Below are 26,901 nucleotides of genomic sequence, written 5' to 3' on the forward strand. Positions count from 1 at the left end.
ATAAGAAATCAAGATTACTGCATCAGTCGGTGGTATTTTCCGATTTTGAAATCACGGGAGTTTGCCTATCTGGTGAATTAAAAGGATGCAACGGTGAAACATGGTGGTGGCTGGTAACAACGGTTTCACGGTTCTTGGATGGGAGTGCAGACCTGGCAAACGGGTCGGGTTGGGTTGGGTCATGGGTCAAAATGGGTTCGGGTCAATTAAAGAAAAGGTTGTTTTGGTTCGGGTCAAAACGGGTTCGGGTTGGAACGGGTTCGGGTCGGAACGGGTTTCGGGTCGGGTTAGTTAAAAAATGTTTTTTTAAGAGATTGTACATAAAGGGCAATTTTGTCGGGTTAAAACGGGTCCGGATTGGTTCGGGTTGGGAATGGGTTCGGGTTCGGGTTCGGGTAAAAAAAGTGGTCTTCTTCGGGTGATACTGGTGATGTTGTTGAAGAAGGTCAACAAAGACTGCCGCCAGTAGTCAACTCTCAAGATGTTCCAGATTTATCTACTTCTACGATCATTAAGTGAAGAAACAGAATGATGGTAATTGGGGGAAATATAGAAAATGAGCAATAAATTTAAAGATTAACTTCAATGGATATATGAGAATTAGATATTTTAAAATAATGCATATTTGGTGATCACATTCTGTTTGTGTATCATAGACGAAAATTAAAACAGCTATAAGATTCCAGGTGATGAAATATCAATATGGATATTACACCCCTAAAGGCTTAAACAAAATGGAAACTTGGTGAACGCGTCAGTGACCTGCTATCTCGGGTAGAAATTCATTTTTGGCCCAACATAACTGCTTCTTGTATAAATGGTTCATTGTATGCCCAGAAAGTATTTGAAACCTATGTGGTCAAAGGCGCAGTGAGGCGCGGCTCAGCCAAACCACCTTGACTGCAGCAAGGCGCACAAGCACACTGAACATGAAAAAACATGTCTGAACCTGTCTGAAACAGCTAAAAATGGCCTGTAACCAGTCTAAAACAGCTAAAATAGTATGTAATACACGCGCGCTTCGCTTGTCTCAAGTGTGCACTTTTTCAGCGCCAGGTGACAAGCCGACAAGATCACCCTTTACACTAACTATCTAGCTTAAAACATATCATTTTACCTCTCGAAGCATGTGCTTTTTATCGTTTGCTTACTTACTATAATGTATCTATCATTTTACCTCCCACTACTTATCATCTACACAAACCAGCAACCAACAGCACCCGATACACACCTTTCAATCTAAAATATCACCAATTCAAGTCATAAATGCTTGTAGTTTGCTTAGAGAAGAAGCTAGACTAATAAAAACCTAAATTTCAAGCAAATAAACCTCCATAACTCCTACCATATGTTGCATATTAAATAAAACCAATAACCACTTAACACAATTCAATATCTTTCTTCTATAATAATACAAACATCAACAACTAACAAAACAGAAACAGACCCAGAAGCATACAAACATTCAGAAACTAATTATTAAGAACCGAAGGATATGATGGGAGAATCGAAGAATATACCGGGAAGATACCGCCGGAGAGGCTGCACCGAAGAGCATTTATCAATAATCAAGTGCTACATTGAGATAATCGAAACCCTAGCAAACTAATTGCAAATTAGGTTTAAAAAAAAAAAGAGATTACCTTCCGCTTTAGGACTTGTAATCTGGAAACAAGTGAATTTTTGAGATGGCGAATGGCGTCGTCTTGATCGGCGGAGTGTGGTAAAGCGGAGATGCCGGCGGAGGGTAGGGGGTTTGCCGGCGGACTCGTAGAAACTTTTTTTGTTTTTTTATTTAACCCATTTCAACCCTTAGACTTAAATTACTCTACCCAAACCCACCCATAGTATTTTATAAATAACCCAAAATGACCCATATCAAAGCCTTTGGATCAGAATTGCCTATGATCCACAACAAAGAATAGCCCTACTATAAGCACCATTTGCAGCAACAATGTGGCAAGGTGAAATAAGCATAATTAATGTTACATAATAGTTGAAGAAATGATTTTATTCTATTTACACGTTTTAGCAGTTAACAAACATGAGTTCTTGTCATTCAGTGACTCCAATGTTCAGTGGCGGACCCAGGATTTTTTTCTAATGGGGTCCATTTTTTTCGGCGTTCAAAATTATCATAACAAAACATTAAAATTTTCGGGTTGGTCCTCGTTCGGGTTGGGTAAGAGCGAGGTTTGAATTAGATTTAAAAAACCAGAAAAATAGGCTATAGAAGGATTGAACACATGACCTCTTGTTGGTAAAGAGGGAGGCTTACCACTACACCAGCTTTCCTTTTCTTTCTATGGTGTCCATCAAATTGTATTTATGGGGTCCTTGTAAAATTTAAAAACATTGGGGTCCGGGGACCCTGGCCTGCTCTATATGGGTCCGCCCCTGCCAATGTTACATACCCAAATTCATGGAGAATTTCTTTAGAAGAAGATATATATTATAATTATAAGCAATTAAGCAAAAGACTTGCTGGTAAATCAAAACTTGAAATTAAACCTAGAATAACTAATATTCAGTTCTTAAAACATGGGGAGATTAACGGGCATACCCGATATGAAGTGATGTTAGTTATGAAGCCAAAACATGTCGAGTATTTGCCCCTCAATCTCTAGACATTGCTTGTATGCTCCAAAAGCCTTTTGCTTTTAGCTGTGCACTTTCAAAAGTCATTAACATCTGGCTTATCAAGCAGAAGTAGTGTTTCGGTGTAGGGAAACACAGAAAACGAAAACGCTTCATCAATCCCAAGATCAACCATGTTTTTTGAGTTTGGCTCACAGACAGCAAGTCGTCCACCAATCTCTTGGTGCTCTTTTACAGTTTCATATATAGGTTCACCACTCTTCCGAAATCCCCTAACTATTACACACACTGGTAGGTTAATAGTGAACAGCTTTGTAAACGTTTTTGGTACGTCATCGTTCATCATCCATACAACGGAACATGGAAAATCAAAAGCATGCACAACAAGAGACTCCCGTAGCTTGAAGATTGACAAACTAGAATGAGAACATTGTGCAAGACTATCCGGAAGATTTACTTCTCCAAATTCTTCACTCGTCAGATCAAATGAAATAATCAAATTATCTGACCGAAACCCTCCATCTATAGGAATCCTATTGAAAGCAAGCCAATAGAGACCTCCATCTACAGCTACAGCTATCCGAAAACATGGGAATTGAATAGAGTTACGAGGGGGATTTCCATGACGTCTCCAAGCCCCCGTGCTTAACGAAAAAACCTCAGCATGCCAACGGTTACTAGTCATAAGTTCGGTATCATTATATGTAATCTTAACAATCTTAGGGTCACAAGTCCCACAACAAACCCCAAAACCAAAGGCTTTATGTAACCCAACTCCCATTTTCGGTACAACAACAGTAACCGCTTTTCTAACTGATATATTCCAAATGATTGCTTTACACCTAGGGACGTAACGGCCAAACTCACCATACAAACACAACAAGCCATGAGAGCAGCCGATTATGTCATAATCTTTTTGTTGATTAACCGGAATGGTTACTGTAACTTTTTTATTAGGAAAAGTATCATCATCCACGATCGAATCATACCTGTGTTCTCGATCATGATATGCGAGCAGATGTCGCTGTTGGCTGCTATAAGAAGCGATAAAAGCCGAGCTATCGATCAGGGATTTCCATGTTTTAGAGACTGAACGTAACTGGATCAACGATTTGACAGGAAGTTTTTTGAAGATTTCCGATTGGATCTCGAGTGGAATGTAGTCTAACATTCTGATTTTGGTGATTTCCGATTGGATCTGGAGTGGTATGTAGTCTGACATTTGAATTTGGTTATGAGTTTCTAGGGTTTACGAAATAAGAGCCTCGCGCACGTATGAATGGGGTGTTTGGCTAAGGTTTTCTTATAACTTATTGAATTTTATAAAAAGTTAATAGAGTAAATTACAAGTTTTGTCCTTTATGTTTACACTAAATTGCAGGCGCTGTCCTTTAACGCAAAAGTTGACAAGTTTTGTCCTTAATGTTCCAAAATCTTGCATGTTATATCCTTTAGGCCAAACCCAGTTAGATTTTTTGGTTAAATCTAATAATATGCCTTGCTCATGAGGGCATTATTGTCATTATACCTCACTCCCCTTTTCTTCTCTCTGTCTCTACCAGATGCAGAGACCATTAGCAAACAAATTACTAGGTTTTGTTTCATTTATTTTATTTCATTCCAAACACAATGGAAATCTCACAAATACCCTGATCACCAACAAACCCATCATCCCCAAAACCAAATACGCAAATTCAAATAAAAACAATTAACAGCACACGTGATCTATAGGGTTGCTTACTCTAAGATCTTTAGAGATTTACAAACAGCCATCAATTATTTCTCAGAGAAACTAGGAGGTGGTGGTTTTGGTTCAGTTTTCAAGGGGTACTCTTGAAGACATCTCCACCGAACTTCCACCGCGTTCACCTGGCTTACAAATTCGCTCGTGCCTTCTCCGTTAATCAAATCTCGTCGCCGAAGACATCTCCATCGGAATCGAAAAATGACGCCGCGACGGAGAAATCGGCGAAATCTGACCGTTTGATTTCGATTCCGATTAAATTTTCACCGGAATCTAACAATGACGTAGCGGCAGAGACTAAATCTGACCATGTTGTGTCGATACCGGCGAAATACTTACCGGAATCGAATAATGCCACGACGGAGCATAAATTTATAATTTTGATTCAGGCGAAATCTTGGGAAAAGGGGGAATTGAAAGGGGTTTATTATAAATGCAGATGATAAAAGGGGGAATTGAAAGGGGTAAGAGGAAAATGACCATTTTACCCCCATGTGCACTGCACATGATATTTTTTGACTGAGTTTTCTAACCAGGTTTGGCCTAAATGATAAAACGTGCAAGATTTTGAAAGGTAAAGGACACCGCCTGTAAAGTTTTGGCCAAAAGGACAGCGCCTGCAATTTGATGTAAACGTAAAGGACAAAACTTGTAATTTACTCAAGTTAATAAGTAGATTGAATTTTATAAAAAGTTAATAAGTAGAAAAAATGTTTGCAAAACTCAAAAGAATTTTTTAAAATTATTTTTAGTATAAAGAGAAAAATTCAATTTTGAAAAGTTACAACATTGTGACTTTTTGAAGCTATTTATAGTTTTTCATATAACATTATGACTTTTTGAAGATTCTTAGTCATTTTACATGAATAAGCTAAGTCAAACACTTTTTTAAAAAAAAAACTTATTGACTTATTGGTTATTCCCATCATATAAGTTAATTCAAACACTTTTTTAAAAACTTCTTTTCAAAATGTCATAAGTCAATAAGTTATTTTAACAAAAAGTATTTTTTAAGTTAAATAAGCTTAGCCAAACACCTCTGAAATCCTTTGATTTATATTTATACAGTTTAATGCTTGTCTAATAAATTGGGAAAACATATTTATACATAGAATATATAGGGAGTTAATAATGACACATTATCTTTTTTGACATGGTGTATACGGGTCGTATAAGATTATACGGCCTGTATAGAATAAGATAAACTTATAAAAGCTGCATCCACAACCTTTGTTAGTTTATCTTATCTATACGGGTCGTATAACCTTATACGGCCCGTGTACATCATGTCAAAATAAACTTTGGTCGTCTACAACTTATACGAAAGTTTTATAAGGAGTAAACTGCCATTTTGGTCCTTGTGGTTTGGCCAGTTTTGCCACTTTAGTCCAAATCTCAAACTTATTACATCTGGGTCCCTGTGGTTTGCATTTTGTTGCCATTTTAGTCCAAAATCCAAAAACCCTCTATTTTGACTGTTGAAAACTGATTATTTTGTCCTTTAGTGTAAGGGCATTTTGGTCATTTTTTAAATTTCAATTTTTTTTACAATAAAACCCAGATTAAGAACATCATCTTAGAACATCATCAAAACCCAGAAAATTCATCTTCAAACATCATCATCAAAACCTAGAAAATCAAGATCATCAAAACCGGCAGATCTGAACCACCATCTCTCACGGTGCACCACCACCATTGGTACGTGCGTGACTACACATATTTTTACAATGAAATTACACACGAATTGGTTTTAAATTTATAAAAGTGATTATTACTTTTACATCAAAACACACACGAAAGGGCAAGTGTACCCCGTCATATATGTAGTAAAGTATCGGTAAGAACCAAGTATCGATCCATGGAAATGGGCGGAGAAATAATACTAGACCTTTGCCACTAAATTACCGGTAAAAACATAAATGGTATTGGTTTTAATTAAACTAAAGTAAGCATAAATAAAAACTTATAAAACATAGTAGATTATATATAAATAGCCTTGTTTAATACACAACCACAGCATGTTAACTAAGTCAGTTTTGGCACTAGAAGCATTCGGTCAATTTTCCATTTCGAGACAATTAGTATCCCTTTCGGGAATCCTAACATGACAACCATTCGGAAAGTTAAAACGATAAACACACTTTAACCACCTAAAATTGTTCTTTAACGTGCAATTGATAAATGTCTATGAAAATCTCCTAAAAATAAGTTAGTCATCCTTTAGGAGTTTTCTAACCTCACTTAATCAAGGAAAGCAACACCGATAAACACAATGCAACCACCGAGACAAGCATAAACTAGATTAAATCACAACCGAGTTCATTTTACAAATCTTGCACATAAATTCACCAAGATAGCAATTTTGGCCGAAACTACTAACTAAGCTAACAAATCATGGCAAGAATTCATAACAACACCATCTAACCCGTTAGAATCCTTCCGTGAAGGCAAGCTTTCTTGATTAACAATAATTACATTTTATTAAACCACTAACCCGTTAGAGTATCATGGTGCCCACATTTTAACCAAGTTAAACTAGTTAACCAAATTAAAAGTTTACTAATACATGATTAAATAAGCTTCATTTTGCAACTATCTTACCTAACCAAGCACCAATCATCCAACACAATTACTTATAATCAAGAAATCAATATCAATAACAAGGTTGCAAACTAATCATCAAAGATAATCATAGAAAACACTTCCAAATTTCATTACAAACATAGATTAACATACTAATGGTTATAATCAAGCAAGGGATTGTTGTGTTTTTGCCCAAAGGCTACAATAATACATAAATATTAATCTAAATGCTTGAAACATTAACAAAATTCTGGAAAGGGTAGAAATCCAAACCATAAACAAGCACAAGATTAAGAATCCGGATAGTAAACGAGCAAAACCGGGCAATGTGGCTTGAATCCGAGTGAAAACAGAAGCCTTCGGAGCCTCAAAATCGCTTGCAGAGCTCTCCAAAATTCCAGAGTTCCTACTAAAATGGTTCTATTCTGTTTAAATGCTTTTTCGAAGTTGCACGGCCGTTCTCCCGATCGCACGACCGTGCACTTTAAGCATTATTGGTGGTGGGCCACCATACTGCATGACGTCACAGATCGTTGACTGGTCTTCGGTCACGCACGGGCGTTCCACATTTGGCACGGGCGTTCCTTACCGAGGTCTGAGTTGCACGCTTGGTTCCTTGGTCGTTCAGTTCCGATGTTATGTTTGATCTCGGAACCGCACGACCGTTCTTCACTGGAACGACCGTGCCGTTTCGGGTTTGGCCTTTATCTCGGAGTTGCACCCTCGTTCACCGCTGGTCTTCATGGGTCATCGGATATGCACGGTCGTGCATATGGCCGCATGACCGTGCCAAACGCCTAGGTCAGTTTTTCCAACAGAATCTTTGCAGCTTTGTCGTTTTGTCCGGAAAGTCCTCGTTTTCGCTATCATCTTGTCTGGTATGCTGTTTTAGGCCTGTAAACAAAAATGTAGATAATTAAGTATCCGAATGACGGTTTTACGGCCGGAAACGCATAAAATAGGGGTAAAACGGGGGACTAAAATATGTGTAAATTGGCGAATATCAAATCTCCCCACACTTGAACCTTGCTTGTCCTCAAGCAAGTTGAACTAAAAAGCAATAAAAGACGGAAATAAACAAGAACGATAATTTACACACTATTTTATTGAAAACTACTATAAACGGTTAGCCGGTTTGTCGAAAGACAACATCAAAAGACTCAAACCCAACAAGCATATGCAATTAAAAAGCGACAACCAAAAAGCCGTGACTTCACATTTAATTGACTCACATGCTAATCTTTACACGACTCACAATGTTCACACACTCGGTTTTATTTATGAAACATACATAAAATGTGTATGTGTAAACACTCAACGCCTAGTCAATGAAACATGCAATATCATAAGCTTGTCATAAGATCTCGTCTCCACCAACTAACATGCAAATAAGTGTAAATCAAGAGGTCTTTACGGGTTGTAACGTTAGGCTTGGGCGAAGGGTATGGAAGTGGACATTTAAAGTGGCGAAAATGGTTAAAAATCGGTTTTAGCGTTTAACTAGCAAGAAAATAATACAACTATACATACAAACGCCTTAAAAAGGCGACTAAAGCGCAATCGAGCTTATCAACGAAATTTTAACATTTAAGCATTCAAAATTGCTCGATTTCTATCAACTTCACCCTATTTTAGGGTGTTTTATTTTCTGGGTTGTTTTTTTATATATATATATATATATAAATAACTATACAATAAACCGAAACAAATGCTAGTTAAACGATTATTTTGTCCGAGTTTCAACATTAAAAAGGGTTTAAAACATACAAAGGCTAAATTTGGCTAAGTGGGCGATAATGTGGGTAAACAAAGGTAAACGGGAAGGCTCGACATGGTTAATCCTAAAGGGTAATATAAGGTGAACGGAAAGCACAACACAAAGAACAAGGCTTACAACAAAGGGGTAATCTAAGTGCCTCTATCACTTTTACACAAATTCACAAGTTCATGGTTTTAACAAGCATACTAGTGACAAGTTCTATATTACACATAACATCCGGCTCACTCCTATATCCGAAATGAACAAATATATAACAATAGGCTCAAAGATGCTCACGTAACGGATGGAATGGGTAAAAGTGTGAAAACTATCATGTAAGTCTTTCTTTGTTTGTCACGCTTTCCGGTTTCCTTTTTCAAAAATATTTTGCTTGTCGAGTTTTTATCAAGTCCGATGCTTTCTAAAACACAATCAACCGGTTTATTTACTAAAATATATACAAAATACAGGTATTTTTGAATGATTTTTCTGATTTTTTTTTATAAATATGAGGACAAACAAAGTTAACAAAGTTAACCCCCTCCCCACACTTGAACTTCGCATTGTCCCCAATGCGAAACCCGAAATATAGAGAAAAAGGATAATAGTACTCCCCTCAAGATGATATCTGATGAATCGAGGCTTCCAAAGCTGCGTCTGTCATATGCTCCGGTCAAAGACTTGATAGCCACAATCTGCAAATATGTCATATGGTACAGCATAACAGAACAGTAACAGAATAAACACAAATAAACCATAATGTACATAAATACTACTAGTTCAAACAAAGACACAACATAAAGTAAAGAGTTTTAAAATACAGTACAATCCGAGGGTGTTCGACATACTAAGCAAAAAGAACACCCGAAATAACAAGTACTAATAATAACCATAAAAACCACCAACGAACATCACCACCAACTCCTACTCGTCATCGCCGTCATCGTCTCTCGTGAAGGATGGGCCCGCACCACCATAACCAGGTGGGTTCCACGGTGGGAACTGTGGAGGGTGCTGGAAGTGTCGGGATATGCATGGTGCATCTCCCCGAATAAGTACGAAAACCCGGCACTCACCCCCTGGTATAAGCTCTCCTGGCTCTGCCTCAGCTGATCCTGCGTGGTCCTGAGCTGATCCTGACTAGCCCGGATCTGGTCCTGGCTGGTCCTAATCTGATCGATGTACGTACCATGCTGTTCCTGCGTGACACGCATCTGCTGGAACTGCTGATAAAACTCAGGCCAGTCCTGGTGCTGGTAGAACTCATGGTGCTGCGGCTGGTGTGGCGGTGTCTGGTGTGGCGGTGTGTGTGGTTGGTGCTGCTCATGCATCTCTACATCTTCTTCTTCTTCCTCTGCTGGGAGCGGGGGTAACGGGTCCCAGACCTCGTTATTCAGCCCCCTCAACCTATCCCCCTGATCAGTCTCTACAATCAAATCCATTGCCTTCAGTGATCTGATGTCAATATGGACCCCCTCGGTGATCAGAGTGAGACTCTGAAGTACCTCCTCAGTCATAAGGTGTTCGTTGTATGCAATTTCGGTCACATACTGACCGCCATGTATTTGACTGCTAGGAGTCCTCCCTGAGCACTTCACAAAGTATTCAGCCATTCGCGCCGCTAAGTTGATGGGCGCCTTCTCCACCAATGCATACAAAAAAATCAAATCAGGTGTTGGACAGTTACCAAGACTGTCCATGCGCCCGCATATAGTGTGGCTAAACACATGGTGCATCACTCGCACCAGAGGGTCTCTAAGTCGTGAGGCTTTTGACATCCTTGGGTTGTATGGGTCCCCAACGGCATTTGCAGCCCAAAACTCATCCCTTGCTGCATCAGACGGGAAAGTGAACTGCTCTGTGAAGACATTGGGATCATCCATGTCTTCCCTAGTGTAAATCCCAAGTCTCCTTCCCAAACGACCAACCGACCACCTGTGCCATCTTCCACACAATCTGAAAGCTATCCGCTCCTTGTGGCGGAATTTGGGTCGTCGAGCAGCAACTGGCTTTTCGTAAGCATATGATGCAAAGAACTCTATGGTAAGCTCCAAGTAAACGGGTCGGTTGCAACCGACCAGATTTATAAGTGGACGACTCATCATGTTTTCTAAACGGTCATACTGATTTAGTTCTTGCATTACTTCCCAATCCAGCCATCTAGGGACTCCGAATTGCCCCCTCTGGGCCCATAACTCGTCTCTTTTTGGAATGCATAAAGCTTCACTCTCGTCGTTGGGGTCAAACTGTAGGAAGGGATGATTCATCTGTAATGGGGAACATTGTTAGAAAGACAGAAACAGGAGAAAATGGAATTGAAAACACCTGAGCAGCAAATTATGAAGCTTCTGTAAAACTGATCTGGGCGAACGGCACGGGCGTGCGGCCATTAGCACGGCCGTGCATCACCGAGATCGAGGAGATGTGGCCGGCTAATACCGTATACGCACGGCGTGCGAACATCGGAACGACCGTGCCATTCCGAACCAACATCAGAAGCAGTGAACACCTGGAAATGCACGACCGTTCCATACACGAACGACCGTGCAACACCGATTCTGCAGTATTTTGAACCCCTGATCTAATAACAGCCTGATTTTTCGCAAATTTCAACAAGTATTGGGCCAACAAGGGTCGGAATCACAATCGGGTGTTCACGATACTTCGATTCAACAAGGGTTAGGGTTTCGATTTGTTTATGAAGAGAACCCTAATAAATCCCTTGTTGAATCGGAGGAAATCTACTTAGAAAGCAAGAAAACAAGAAATCTAACACTCGAGACGTACCGTGCGAAGTTGGGTGCGAGATCATGCGAAAAATCGTGCGATTTGGTGTAAAAACCGCTCTGGAACGGCTGCAGTTGCTAGGGTTCGCGAATGAGGGATTTTGCTGCAGATGAGGGTATATATAATGTGCAAAATGACAAAAATGCCCTCAGCCTGCCGCACGGTCGTTCGCCGTTTGGCACGGTCGTGCGAATCCGACGACTTTCATTTTCCTCGGTGATGCACCGGGGGTGCGACCCACCGTGCCGGAACCTCGAAAACGCACGGTCGTGCGGATCCTGGCACGGACGTGCATCAGCTGCAGATCAGAATTTTATGCAGAAGGCATTTCCAGCAACTGTTTTGGCCGTTTTTCGCCATTTTTTCAACATGCCTACTGTTCTAACAATATTGCAACATAGAACCTTCGCTCGGCACGAATAGAAACTGTACAAACTAACGGAAACTACCTAAGTAACCTAAATTACGCTAAAACTATAAAAACATAAAAATGGACAATTTTGCCCCTATAGCGCCAAAGACGCTCCTGCTACATTTTTGTCGGCGAGTCAGTAGCGTAGACTCATGCTAATTTTTTGTCGACGAGTCGATAGCAAGACTCCAAGCTAAAACTAGAAATTAAATCCTAAATGACTAAACTACCCCTAAAGCGCAAAATACGCTCTTTTACTGTGTATGGTCCTGTCCAACATGAATGAAGCTTTTTCGTAAACACGCTTCTTGTCATTAGCCATGATGATGTGTCCTTCATCGGCTGGGTCCTCGGCCTAAGCGGGCACCACCTGCTCGTCCACAGCTACTACGAGTTGCAACGCAACCGCACGGGATCTCTTACGAAGACGTCTCCTCAGATCACGCTCGGGTTCGTCTGAAGGCTCAGCAGCGTCGAGAGCGGGGGTTGAGGACAACAACCTGCAAACGAGAAATTGACACACATGCATATAATATTATTATAATAAAGTTTTTTTTATTTTTTATTTTTATTTTTTTTTATTATTTTTTTTTGCTGAAAAGAAACAGAATATATAGAAAAATGGGCTGGAAATTTTATAAAAATTCGAAAATGGGCCCAAAATTTTATGAAAATTAAAATAACTAAAATAATCGAATCGGCTAGTATGAAAATAATTTTTCGGAGCCGAAAACTAAAAAAAAATAAATGAATAAATAAATCCGGATTCGAACAAATAAATGGAACAAAAATTTACAAGTGTACAAAAGAATCACAAAAACGAATAAATTGAATTAAAATCAAGAAATATATAACAAATAAATAAACAAATAAATAATCAAGAAAATATTCACAAATATTAACAAGTATATGCGCGACTACACATATTTTTACAATGAAATTACACACGAATTGGTTTTAAATTTATAAAAGTGATTATTACTTTTACATCAAAACACACACGAAAGGGCAAGTGTACCCCGTCATATATGTAGTAAAGTATCGGTAAGAACCAAGTATCGATCCACGGAAATGGGCGGAGAAATAATATATAAATAGCCTTGCTTAATACACAACCAAAACATGTCAACTAAGTCAGTTTTGGCACTAGAAGCATTCGGTCAATTTTCCATTTTGAGACAATTAGTATCCCTTTCGGGAATCCTAACATGACAATCATTCGGAAAGTTAAAACGATAAACACACTTTAACCACCTAAAATTGTTCTTAAACGTGCAATTGATTAATGTCTACAAAAATCTCCTAAAAATAAGTTAGTCATCCGTTAGGAGTTTTCTAACCTCACTTAATCAAGGAAAGCAACACCGATAAACACAATGCAACCACCGAGACAAGCATAGACTAGATTAAATCACAACCGAGTTCATTTTACAAATCTTACGCATAAATTCACCAAGATAGCAATTTTGGCCGAAACTACTAACTAAGCTAACAAATCATGGCAAGAATTCATAACAACACCATCTAACCCGTTAGAGTCCTTCCGTGAGGGCAAACTTTCTTGATTAACAATAATTACATTTTATTAAACCACTAACCCGTTAGAGTATCATGGTGCCCACATTTTAACCAAGTTAAGCTAGTTAACCAAATTAAAAGTTTACTAATACATGATTAAATAAGCTTCATTTTGCAACTATCTTACCTAACCAAGCACCAATCATCCAACACAATTACTTATAATCAAGAAATCAATATCAATAACAAGGTTGCAAACTAATCATCAAAGATAATCATAGAAAACACTTCCAAATTTCATTACAAACATAGATTAACATACTAATGGTTATAATCAAGCAAGGGATTGTTGTGTTTTTGCCCAAAGGCTACAATAATACATAAATATTAATCTAAATGCTTGAAACATTAACAAAATTCTGGAAAGGGTAGAAATCCAAACCATAAACAAGCACAAGATTAAGAATCCGGATAGTAAACGAGCAAAACCGGGCAATGTGGCTTGAATCCGAGTGAAAGCAGAAGCCTTCGGAGCCTCAAAATCGCCTGCAGAGCTCTCCAAAATTCCAGAGTTCCTACTAAAATGGTTCTGTTCTGTTTAAATGCTTTTTCGAAGTTGCACGGCCGTTCTCCCGATCGCACGACCGTGCACTTTAAGCATTATTGGTGGTGGGCCACCATACTGCATGACGTCACATATCGTTGACTGGTCTTCGGTCACGCACGGGCGTTCCACATTTGGCACGGGCGTTCCTTACCGAGGTCTGAGTTGCACGCTTGGTTCCTTGGTCGTTCAGTTCCGATGTTATGTTTGATCTCGGAACCGCACGACCGTTCTTCACTGGAACGACCGTGCCGTTTCGGGTTTGGCCTTTATCTCGGAGTTGCACCCTCGTTCACCGCTGGTCTTCATGGGTCATCAGATATGCACGGTCGTGCATATGGCCGCATGACCGTGCCAAACGCCCAGGTCAGTTTTTCTAACAGAATCTTTGCAGCTTTGTCGTTTTGTCCGGAAAGTCCTCGTTTTCGCTATCATCTTGTCTGGTATGCTGTTTTAGGCCTGTAAACAAAAATGTAGATAATTAAGTATCCGAATGACGGTTTTACGGCCGAAAACGCATAAAATAGGGGTAAAACGGGGGACTAAAATATGTGTAAATTGGCGAATATCAACCATCTCCGTCCGATCACCTTCTCCAACATCATCTCCGATCACTATCCATCATCGTAAATCCACCAAAGCAACCACCATCATCTCCGATCACCTTCTCCAGAAAATCAAGAACATCATCAAAACCGGCAGATCTGAGCCATTACCGTTAGTACAACCTCCATCAACACACCTTCACCAAAACCTTTATTATTCACCATCCATCACTGTAAATCCACCAAAGCAACCACATACACCACACCCTCTGCCACTCTCCTTCTCCGATAACCACACACCCACACCCAAATCAGACCAGTAGTGAAATCAGAGGAGGAGAGAGAGAGAGAGAACCGGCGGAGCAGGTGAAGGAGGTGGTGGTTCTCCGATAATTCAGAACCGGCGGAGCAGGTGAAGGAGGTTGTTTGAAGAGACAGAAATGGCAGTTTACTCTAATACAAAAAAAAAGTTATACAAGGTGAATTGATAAAACTCACTTCAGACAATTCATCGGCTCTAACAGAACGATTTCTGGTTTTCTAGGGTTTTAACTTCGTCCCCAACCTCACGCACCACCGCCACGTCACCCTCCATGACGTCATCTTCCAGCTTCACTCGTCTGTGGTTTCAACGGTGAAATTGTTTGATCTGATTTCGTCTGATGATGGATTTAATTCACCGGAATTAGGTTTATCTTGCTCCTGATCTTCTTCTGGTAGCTTTTTGTTGTTGATTATCGGTAGTAATTAGGGCTTTTTTGGAGGAGATGTGCCGATCTCCTGTGGGTGCGGGTGGAGGAGTGGTGGCGGGTGTGTGTGGTGGCTAGGATAGAAAGAGGGGAGAGGAGTGATGGTGGTGGCACTGCAGATCTGGTATGGGTGTGAAGAAGATGATTTTTATTAGGAATTGATAAAGGGATTATTTATTTTAATTTAATTAATAATTTGTTATAATAATTCATAAATGACCATTTTGCCCCTGAAGATAAGGACAAAACAGGGGGTTGAATTTGGTGATTCTGGTCAAATTTCACTTTTGGACTAAAATGACAACAAAATGCAAACCACAGGGACCCAGATGTAATAAGTTTGAGATTTGGACTAAAGTGGCAAAACTGGCCAAACCACAGGGACCAAAATGGCAGTTTACTCTTTTATAAGGGCCGTATAAGGTATACGGCCTGTATACATCAGATTTCCTTTTTTGGAGTTAATATTCACATATTAAGGTTTCGATTTCCTACTTTTTAATATTCACAAATTTCGATTTCCTATAGAAATGGTGGTTATGGATGGCTATGGAAATGGTGGCTATGGAAAGAAGGCTATTAGAGAGAACTAGTCATTCTCATCTTTCACCAACAAGATCCAAATAGTCTATGTTCAACACCAAATCTCATTTGACCAACAATCAAGATGGTGGACCGCAACACCCGGGTTCCACCAATTTCCCTTGCGCCGACTGACGAAATACGACTTTTAACTATCAAGGAAAACTGGTTTCTGTTTTCTTTTTTACTTTGAAACAAATCCCATTTCATCAAAAAGAAAGAAAACTCAGACAAACAACCAATTGATAAATGGCAAATTGGAAAATAATAATCCCATCTTTCTGAAATTGGCTGATAATAATCCCAAGTCAGTTATTAGCCAATAATAATCCGACCTCGTCTAGTTTTTTTTGTAAAATAGTCTGCTGTTAAAATAAGCTTAACGGAGTTAAGTGTTTTTCCGAATTACAAACCGATGTTTTAGGGTTTTTGATCAGAACAATGATACGAGTCGATTGATGTAAAACTTACCACGAAATTGTGTTCGAAATGGCTTGAATTTTGTTAATTGGAAGTTAAACACCCGAATTGAAGCATCGTTTTCGTGGGTTGGGGGCATTATTTCGAGGTAAGTTTTACATCAATCGACTTGTATCCTCGTTCTGATCAAAAGCCCTAAAACATTGGTTTGTGATTCGGAAAAACACTTAACTCCGTTAAGTTTATTTTAACGGCATACTATTTTACAAAAAAATTGGACAAGTCGGATTATTACTGGCTAATAACTGACTTGGGATTATTATCGGCCAATTTCAGAAAGATGGGATTATTATTTTCCAATTTGCCTTGATAAATATAAAGCAACAACAAAAGCAGTGGTGCATTTTTGTTACCCTGAAGATGAAGAAACGAGGGTTTAAACATGAAGATGAAGAAACAAGGGTTTAACAACAATAAAAGCAGTTGATAAACATGAAGACGAAGAAACGAGGGTTTAACAACAACAAAAGCAGTTCATAAACATGAAGAAGAAACGAAGGTTTAGCAATAACAAAAGCAGTTGATAAACATGAAGACGGAAAAATGAGGGTTTAACAACAATAAAAAACCCACGAATCACATATCAACCAAGCGAAAAAAACCCACTCACAATCACACCCAGAAAAAATCGTCCACACATACGGCGTCGATCTATATCTCCAACCCTCCACACAACCCGTTCAACAATCAACAAGCATGGAAGACTCAATAGCAGCAGTTGAATCATTATTATTGTACAGTTTCAAGAACAAAAGCCTGTTAGAAGAAGCATTAACGCATTCTTCTTGCATCGATGGTTTGTTATATCAGCGGCTGGAGTTTTTAGGTGATTTGGTTTTTTAACGGACATGAAAGTACATTTAAATGGTGTTGAGAACTCCATTCCACTCTCATTCCCAAACTCTTTCTAAAACTCTCTCATTTGATCATGGCTGCATTTTTCGGCTAAATCTATAGAAAGACACAACCCGTTCAACAATCAACAAGCATGGAAGAATCTCGTTCCGTATTCTCTCATTTTCTAGTTCTCGAAGAATCTCATTCCGAATATAGATGTCAATGATAGATGTCAATCAAAGTTACACAAGGCAATTAAACTTTACAAACACCATCTAAAAACTTATATAATATGCTTCATATATTAAACACAAAATATATTCCTCCATTCATTGCTTCACTTGACCCAAAAGAGGATAACTTTCACCAAGGTGTTTATAATAAAACTTCAAACATTCTGACCCTAGCTACAAATAACCTAAGAAACCCTAGCTAGAAACGGTTCTCATAAACCAACTTATACGAGATGAATCCTCTGTTAATCAACTTATTCTTGGTTTCCCGAAAGAAAGAAGAACTCCAGCCTGATGTGGAGTTAGGCCCACCGATTCCCGCTCTTTTAGCACGTCTAATTCCGACATAAAGTTCACCGTTATCTGCTTGCATGAACACGATGAAATCACCAGCAACAAGCTTTTTTAGGTTCACGAAAGTACTCCATCCGGTAGTTAACAGACGAACATCGGCAGGGTTCTGGATTTAGGTTAGCTATGATCTCTATTCGGTCATCTTTCCAAACTACAACACACAAATATGTGACCAACAAACTCCAGATACTAAAAACCTTTAGCAATCATACTCTCGGTACTCTCATAATCCACCGTCGTCGCCACCCAACAAACTCCGGATATTGAAAATGCTATCTAAAGAATTACTAAAACTTATTAAACGGTTGTTCGGTTTTACACCCAAAAAACACACTTATATACGGGTCGTATAACCTTATACGGCTCGTATACAGTTGTTAACCAAAAATATGATCAAACCTCCCAAAAATAAACACACTTGGCCGTATAACATTATATTGCTCATATACAGTTGTATACGACTCGTATACAATTGTTATACGGCCCATATACACTAGGGATGTGAAAAATAAGATTATAGGGGATATGAATAGTCCATGCCAATATATATACCATATCTACATACATGTTACACCCACCCACAACAATCACTATCATTTTTCATTTTACCAAAATTTGGAATACCTTTGTAACTAACTAGTTTTTGCCCTGCCTGTGTCGCGAGACACTAAGCCGAATATTTCTCTCTCATAATATTTACGTCTGTGTTTCAGTTACTTATACATACTACTCATAACACGATCTCAAAAATATTACATCGACTCAACCAATTAAAAAAAACATTACTATACTTTTACTAAAAAACGTTGGAAAAACTATTATTTTAAACTGAGAGCAAAATTGTTATTTTTTAGGACAAATGAGCATGTATTAGGCAGTCGCCTGGCACGAATAAAAATTACATCGAATTAACCAATTAAAATAAAACACTACCATATTTTTGTCAAAAAAAAAAAACAATGACATGACTATAAGTTTACACCAGGGGCAAAATCGTAATTTGACAGGGAAAAAGAAAACAATAACAATGGCAAAACTGTAAATTTGAACTGACGGCAAAATCCTAATTTGGCTGGTAAGAAAAAAAAGAAAACCAATGGCAAAACTGTAAATTTAAAAAGGGAAAAATCCTAATTTGACTGGACCAATAAGAATTCCCTGCCAGCGTTGCAGGGCACTAGGTCAAATACTTCTCTACCAATTAAAACAAAACACTATCATAGTTTTGCTAGGAAAAAATAAAACAATGAGAAAACTATAATTTTAAATTGAGGGAAAAATTGTAATTTGTCATGACCAATGAGCGAGTGTTAGCGAATAAAATTACATTGAGTCGACCAAGTAAAATAAAAACTATCGTAGGTTTGCAAATAAAAAAAATGAAAACGAATGCAAGAGTTTAATTTTGAACCGTTGGAAAATCATAAGTTTGACTGGGGTAAAATCGTAATTTATCATAAGCTATAACGATTGCAAAACTGTAATTTTCAACCGGGTGTAAAATCGTAATTTATTAGGGCAATGGGGGAGTGCCAAACAACAGGCTGACACTATTCCCCATCTTGTGTTTGTATGTATAGTAAATTTTTACATGGGGTAAAATCGTAATTTGCAAAATCTACAACGATGGCAATGCTGTAATTTTGAACCGATGGCAAAATCATAATTCTAAGTTGGAGTAAAATCGTAATTTATTCGAGCAATGGGGGAGTGCCAAACAACAGGCTGACACTATTCCCCATCTTGTGTTTGTATGTATAGTAAATAGTAAATCTCTATATATATAAATGAGATGTGATTTGGGCTAGGTGTCATTGAATTTGGGGCATTTTTGCTGATGTGGCAACCTCATTTTTGGAGTTTAGGAGGGAATTATCAAAAGCAATAAGCTTTCACGATCTGAACAAATTGGAAGCGGGATCCGGATTGTTGTGGGTCGGGTTTTCCATTTCCGAATTGACCCATTGCATATATTCGGATCATTTATAAAGTTTTTCATTTTCTTATCTCTCATTCATACCTAACTCAACTTTACCTTCTTCTCTCTACCTCAAGAACATTCAATCGGTTATCTTCTCACCTTCTTTACAAAAATTAGTTCAAGATCAAAGGTAAATACGCTAAATTGAATATAAATATTTGTTATATATTTTATGAATCAAGATCTGATGTTGATTGTATGTTATTAATTTATATATATAGTTATATTTATAAACATTGTTTCTGCTTCTATTAACTATGATTTGGTCTGATTTTTGAGGATCCGATCATAAATCTTGAATATATTTTGTTTCACTTTGTTGTTTATGTAGGATTCATATTTATTCTAATGGATTGAACATGCTTAGTGTTGTTAAATAAAAACCTAAATCTAGATCAGATGTTTTACTTGATTGTTGATGATTGTTTCTTCTATCTAAATCAATAATTCCGTCATAACAATCGGAATACGGAAATTGTCAAGCAACAGATGTTAGATCAAACAACCTAATTTGTTTTTGTATATTTTTCCGTTATGTTTTATTTTTTTAATTAACAATAATCTGTGTTAAAATTTTTTGAATTTTGGTTTAAAGATGATTAAATGTATATAAGCATAATTATCCAAATTTATGTTTTTGTAATTAATTGTCTGTTTATATAATTGGTCAATGTTTCTATAATTAATTTCACGTTTTATTTTTTAACATATTATTTACTTCCTTTTGCAGTTATGGTTCCAATCAACTCTTCAACATCTCTCCAATCTTATTCCAAGAATACCATCGGTTTCTATATAACAATGAATTTCTTAAGTGGATCTACATATATATATGGGTTGACGTTCTTCTATCCATACCATCTACATCTACAATTCATTGAATCCATTCCTCAAGTTCACATATCGCTTTACAATCTGTAAGTTTTTTTTTGTTAAATTCATTCTTTAGTTTTTATTCATGTGTTATTTTCTTTTATGTTATGTGTTTAATGTATGTTTATGTTTATTTAACCCTAATTCCCTTTGGTATTTAACATTATTGAAATTTATCTTCATTTTTTTGTATTTAACATTATTTACACTAAACCCTATATCCGATTTTTATCAATGTTTGTCTTTACTTTTTATATGAGTTGATTTATAATCAGTTATATTTCATTATGTTTTTTAATTTTGGGAATGTCATTCCAGATCCTTAATCCCATTAGCATTGTTATTTATGTTGATCTAAAGACGATTTTTGATGCTGACTATTTCGTAAGATTATGTTTAATGATTTTTTCAGTCTGATGGACTTTTTAGGCTTATGTTATACATGCGATGATTCTTATTGTCATATAAATTTATATTATTTGTTCAGTAATATATATTTTTTATCATTTTTAACTTTATCTATATTTGATGATAGTATACTAGGTTTTATTATACTGCGGTATTTTATTTAATTTAATTGTCACTGCAAATCATTTGCTAGCACATATTTTAATTCATCTGACGTGCTTTGTTTATGTAACCTCTTATGTAGGTATTTCATATGGCTGAAAGTTCATCAAGGTATGTCATTTTTAGAATCTGTCTTTTGTTTTCATTTTTTTATCATGCTAACCTTAACATAAGAGATTTGATTAACATCGTAATCTTTAAATCAGTTTCAGGGGACCCTGCTTCTGTAGGCACATGAATAAAGCAGACGAGTTTATTATGGTAAATGACAACTTATTAAATATCTTTTTTTTTATTTTCTCTATCTTCTTATTAAGTACAGTTTCTTATTATTGTATTGTTTATATTTTTTCCCTATAATAATAAATCAATTTCTTTTTTTTATTAGTGTATTCCAGATGCCGCTGTGTGCAAACTATGGGGTGTATATAAATGTCCTACGAATGTTGATATACACACAGAAGATGGCCGACTATTTAATGTTGGATTAAGCGCTGCTAAAGGAAAGATATTCTTTTTTCATGGTTGGTCCAAAGTTGTAGAACATTTACGACTAACCATAGGGTGTTTGGTATTATTTAATCCTATAGATTCTACTACCTTTAAGTTAACATATTTCGTTGATGGGGTTAGTAATAGCACTTTTTGGACGTATCTGCTCCCTCCATCATCTCAATTTTATGTAAGATAAGTTATATATATATTTTTCATACTGTATTGATGTATTACTTTAGTTATATTAAATTTACTTTTTGCTGATTTTTTTTATCCTTCCAACAAGTCATTCCTGAATGTATCCTGCCAAAACACTATGATTATTCGTCAAATGATGTAATCTCTACTGTAATGACAGACAACAACACGTTTAATGTTCTTATTGAAACATCTGACGGAAAAGTAGGTTTTTCCGTTGGTATTGATGTAATTGTTAGTCAGTTACAGCTGAAGGATGGTTGTTTTCTTTTTTTTACAAAATCTTTTGGTAATTTTTTCCATTTAAAAGTTTGTGGGAAAAACGGTCTTGAAATGAATTTTCCGGATTTAGAGGTCGACGAGGTAATTTACATATTTGTACGCCATTAAATTTTTATACATGTTAATTTTAATTCAGTTCTATATATTTAATTTTCAGACTGACGTTGCACCTATCGATGTTGAAAATGATGTTGATGAAGTATTACCTGGTGGTGTTCGTCATTTTGTTCGTATGGCTGGTCATCGTTATTTTGTAAGTTTTATATACTTTATATGTTTCTTTCTAAACATTGTTATTTTGGTTTCATAATTTTTATTAATTTTTTTTGTACAACAATACAGAGGATTCCCGATCCTGTTTCACGTATGGCTAGACTTGATGAAGGTTTAAGAGATATCACCGTTAGACTTAATCATCTTGATCCGCCAAAGCAATTTACTCACGATACCAGACGTGAAAGGAAAAGCGGTGGAGGATGGCGATATGCTTTAACCAGTTGGAAGAAGTTTATGAAAGCTGCTGGAATTAAGGTCCGTGACAGGGTTCATTATTCTTTTGATGAAAATGACCAGGTGTTGAGTGTTGATCTGGTTGTACCTTACGTTAGGCGTAGTCATTAGAGATATGACAATTACGGCATGTTTTTTGCCTTCCATATGTTACTTTTTAAGTTTTTATATGGTTTTTTTGGTTATTGACATTCGTTTTGGTTTTCAATTTTATGTTTTTATATTTATTCATATCTTAACTGTTATTTTAACCAATCAATTTTGTCATCTCTTTCAAAATCTATTGTATATGTTTAACAGTTAATGGTCAATGGTCAAATTTAAAAAATCCTTGTCAGATTCTAATGAAGTTAATAATTTATTAAAAAAGTAGAGTAAACACACTTTTTTCTTAAACAATCAAGTATTTAACATTAGTTAAAGTAATATTTATCCCATTTTTAATGAATAATGTATCTCTATATACATAAAACTATGATTGTCAGTTTTAAACTTGGATTATGCTTGGGAAATGATACAATATAAGTTTTTGTCAACTATATTTAACATAAATAACCAATTTTATATTTCTCATTATTATAGAAATTCAACTTTCAATTTGTATGTATAGAAATGATACAATATAACTTTCATTTTCTTATTATGTATTTTCAAAAAAATTTAAAATCGTATACCGAATCCCAGGGTATATAATTAACATGTATAGTTTCCATTTATGTAAATTTTCATAAATGTTAATTACATTTATCTAATTATAAATTATTTTGTTTCCTTATTTATTGTATTGTTCATTGCAACAACCTGTCGTTCAGCATCCAATATCTTCAAAGGATTATCATTTCTCTTTCTTTTTTCTTTTGTTTCCTTATTTAGACTAATATCTTTAGTTATTAAAATTATTCAACAATCAATGTTGTTAACTTATCATATACTTACCAGCTGTTTCTTAGTTATCTGTCCAACTGTTGAGACGTTTGGCATTTCAACATCTTTCCCGCATAGTAGCTCCTTACTGTCCTCCCCATCAGAATATGCATCAACCTGTTTTCCTTTCTTCTTAAGCTGTTAAGAGAAAAACTAACTTTAGATAACAATAAGCAATGATTGTTAACCAAATATATCTACATATATTAATGAAATAAAACATTTGTTTTTATGTTTTAAATAATTACATCATCCTTTGTTGGTTGTTTTGTCTCTTCTGTCATCGAAAGCTTTCCTTCTTCATTCGACTTTTCTTTTACAGCAATGTTTTTATTCACTTCCTCTTTGTTAGTACCTTCATGAATCTGTTTATTATAGTTAATAATATTACAAAATCTTATTGTAATGTATTTTTTTCTATAATGTATCTGAAGTTAGTACCTCAGAAATCAACTGATCTTCCGAGTCATCATCATCACAGAATGTCTGTTATATCACAACATACGTAAATAAGTACCATATATTAGTAAACAGTTATTGTTGAGTTAAAAATACTTACAAACTGAACGTTTTTGTAGTATGTGTCTTTCGGTATTTCCATCACAGAATCATCTTCACTTTCTTCTTTGTTGGTCAACACAACCTCAACTCCTCGACGATAAATTTTTATCTCAAATGTGTTGTTGTCCGTCTTCATCAACAACAGTACATCATCATCTTCTATCCCAAGATCATGAAATAACTTCGGACAACCTTTTGTAAAAACATAAATGTCATTGATTTTTTCCGTCTCTACTTTCCAAATCTGACCTGCTGCGTATATGTTATAACAATCGTTTACTGGCCTGTAAGTGTAACATTTTGTGACATACGCTTCTGGAATCACCTGAAATGTTATTTAGCATTTTATTGGTAAACATATATGTATACTATTCATTTTACAGGTATAAAAAGAGTGATTCATACATATTAATATACTTACTATTATCTTTAAAATGCCATAACGGTTAACTGTTACAAAAGATTCACCACATATGTTCTCGACGAAACAATCCATTTTCATATTTTTATCATCCATAATCCTTAAGCGCAATAATGTCTGCTTTGTCAACTGAAGATCCCTTACGACATTACGCCATCCATCTGTGATTACAGATTCCCCGCTTACACTTCTCAAATAAACTGGCCAACTTCTTTGACTTTCATGATGTATCATTAATTTTGTTTTTTTGCCAATAATCACCATATACTTTTTTAACAAACTCGGTTGGTAGCACCTGTGTTTAAAATTATGTCTTAGATCCTATGTAACAAAATTTATATATACGTTTTTCTAAGATTTTGTAGCATACCAGTTTTAACGATGAATCCTCTTCTAACATAGCTACGCATGATGAAAACATTTTTATATACCTGTAACATAGCAACAAGTGTTATAAACATTTAGTATTCAACTTGAGTTCATATGTATAAGTTGATATGAATAACAAAATTACATCTTAAGCAATACTGTATATACGTTTTTATTAATATTCCTGTATTATCTTTATATTTCTTAACTGTATACTGATATTATTTAACCAATATAATCAATATTCCTATTCCTAATTCATATTGTACAGAAAATCTGTCTATGTAGATTTTCAATAATATAATTTACAAAAAGATAGACAAAATATATCAACAAAATCACTTTATTCACCCAAATTGTATAATTTGAAAGATATACAATACAATCTACTCCATCTTAGATACCCATAACATACACAAGATTCAGTTTTATAAAAACATAAATCAGATTTCACGTCTAAATTGTAAGTTAACGCATACAAACACCTTTTCATTCAAGAAAAAAAGTTTTAAATCTTAAATTTTATGTTATAACTTATTTTATCATCGAACTAACAATGTTAATCAAGAAATTTTAAATTTCACAACAAGATCTACATATTATATCAACCAAATAATCTAATTAACAGAAATTCAAAACTTTAAAACACATGCAATACAATTTAATTTCGTTTTCATACACATAAGATACACAACATTAATTTTCATAAAAAAACTAGAACCTGATTTCACGTGTAAGTTTTCAATAATCGCCGGAAACAAGTCGGTAAAGTAACAGAAACCGAAATTTCGCATTCAACTGAGTGGATAATTAGTGTGTGAATCAAACCCAAGATTTCATGTAAAATGATCGGAAAATAAGTCGGTAAAGTAACTTTACCAATTTCTTCTTCCACCGCCGTTTGCAAGTTTCTTGACCCTTGTGACTTTTGATTGAAGATGGTATGCGTGTTGATTCAGATGTCAGTTGATAGGTGATGATGATATTAGGTATTTTAATTTTAATATTTAACTAATGATATTTTTATTTTGTATATATCCGTTTGTTATATCATTGTTATATCATATTACATTACCATATTTTTTGGCCATTATTTATTTCTATATTATACATAAATAGATATTCAATCTTTAGTACCCAGATTTTATAAATCTCTTCAATTTTTAATTACTACCATAATTTTATGAATAAGTTACATTTTTATTACCAGATAACATATATTTGTATATTTTTGTCCCAATTTTCTCTTGAATAAAAATTTACATAAATAGTTAAAACAACTTCTGATTCTGTTATATTTTAAATTATAATTTTGCAATTTTATGTTATAAATACATACTCATAATTTTTTCTTTCATTCTATGTGCTGCAGTGCTATTTTATTGTTAGTCTTCTTTCTGAATTTTCGTGTTTGGTTTAACATGTATCGTCATGGTCCGTATTTTATCATAACTATACTTGATCCCCTTTCCATTCAACAGGTAAATAACTTTCAATTTTTTTAAACTAATCATTCGTATTGTTATGTCTTTTCTTCAAAATTAAATTTTCTTTTCTTTGTTTGGTTGATAGGCAATACCTATATGTATGAGTAGATTTATATGGATAAATAAGTTAGAATCTTCAACAGTTACTCTTAAATTTGATGAAACGAATTCATGGCGTGTTGTTATCAAATTAATAGAAGATGTATTCTACTTTACGGATGGATGGTCTGAATTGTTAAACTACTTTGGCCATGGATATTTCTTTATTATTTTCAAATATCTTGGTCATCGTACTTTCAAGTTCAAGCTTTTTTGTCATGATCCAAATCAAGAGTGGGGGAAACCGTTTTGTAAAATTATTCAAAATCCTTTACAAAGTCCAATGGTACGTAATTTTCTTTTATATTTTTAATTTTTTATCTCGGTTTATTAAAAACATAATATT

The 26,901-nt window shown here is 35.7% G+C and overlaps 2 protein-coding genes and 1 long non-coding RNA gene across 4 annotated transcripts; 2 read left to right on the forward strand and 1 right to left on the reverse strand.

The window, feature by feature from the left end:
- Nucleotides 1–525: 525 nt before the first annotated feature.
- On the reverse strand, nucleotides 526–3,890 carry LOC110921317 (F-box protein At1g11270). 2 transcript variants are annotated; one of them, XM_035975812.1, is made up of 4 exons: nucleotides 2,564–3,890; nucleotides 1,644–2,397; nucleotides 1,521–1,542; nucleotides 531–923 (listed from the first exon to the last, which is right to left on the reverse strand). In XM_035975812.1, exon 1 carries the CDS (start codon nucleotides 3,818–3,820, stop codon nucleotides 2,675–2,677), a length of 1,146 nt encoding a protein of 381 aa, XP_035831705.1. In that variant the 5' UTR covers nucleotides 3,821–3,890; the 3' UTR covers nucleotides 531–923; nucleotides 1,521–1,542; nucleotides 1,644–2,397; nucleotides 2,564–2,674. The 2 variants fall into 2 exon arrangements, with proteins under 2 accessions (XP_022021303.1, XP_035831705.1); XM_022165611.2 differs by having other exon boundaries at nucleotides 526–1,542.
- A 16,630-nt stretch (nucleotides 3,891–20,520) lies between these two features.
- Nucleotides 20,521–21,870, forward strand: LOC110922456. The gene is made up of 4 exons (XR_002583173.2): nucleotides 20,521–20,683; nucleotides 21,292–21,320; nucleotides 21,416–21,470; nucleotides 21,598–21,870. It is a non-coding gene; the product is annotated as an uncharacterized LOC110922456 (long non-coding RNA).
- A 128-nt stretch (nucleotides 21,871–21,998) lies between these two features.
- LOC118481044 lies at nucleotides 21,999–22,805 on the forward strand. Its single transcript, XM_035976132.1, has 2 exons — nucleotides 21,999–22,437; nucleotides 22,527–22,805. The coding sequence occupies exons 1-2, from the start codon at nucleotides 22,303–22,305 to the stop codon at nucleotides 22,803–22,805; spliced, it is 414 nt and encodes a 137-aa protein (XP_035832025.1). The 5' UTR covers nucleotides 21,999–22,302.
- Nucleotides 22,806–26,901: the final 4,096 nt, after the last annotated feature.

Source organism: Helianthus annuus, chromosome 8 (assembly GCF_002127325.2).
Source record: "Helianthus annuus cultivar XRQ/B chromosome 8, HanXRQr2.0-SUNRISE, whole genome shotgun sequence".
NCBI classification, from domain to species: Eukaryota; Viridiplantae; Streptophyta; class Magnoliopsida; order Asterales; family Asteraceae; genus Helianthus; species Helianthus annuus.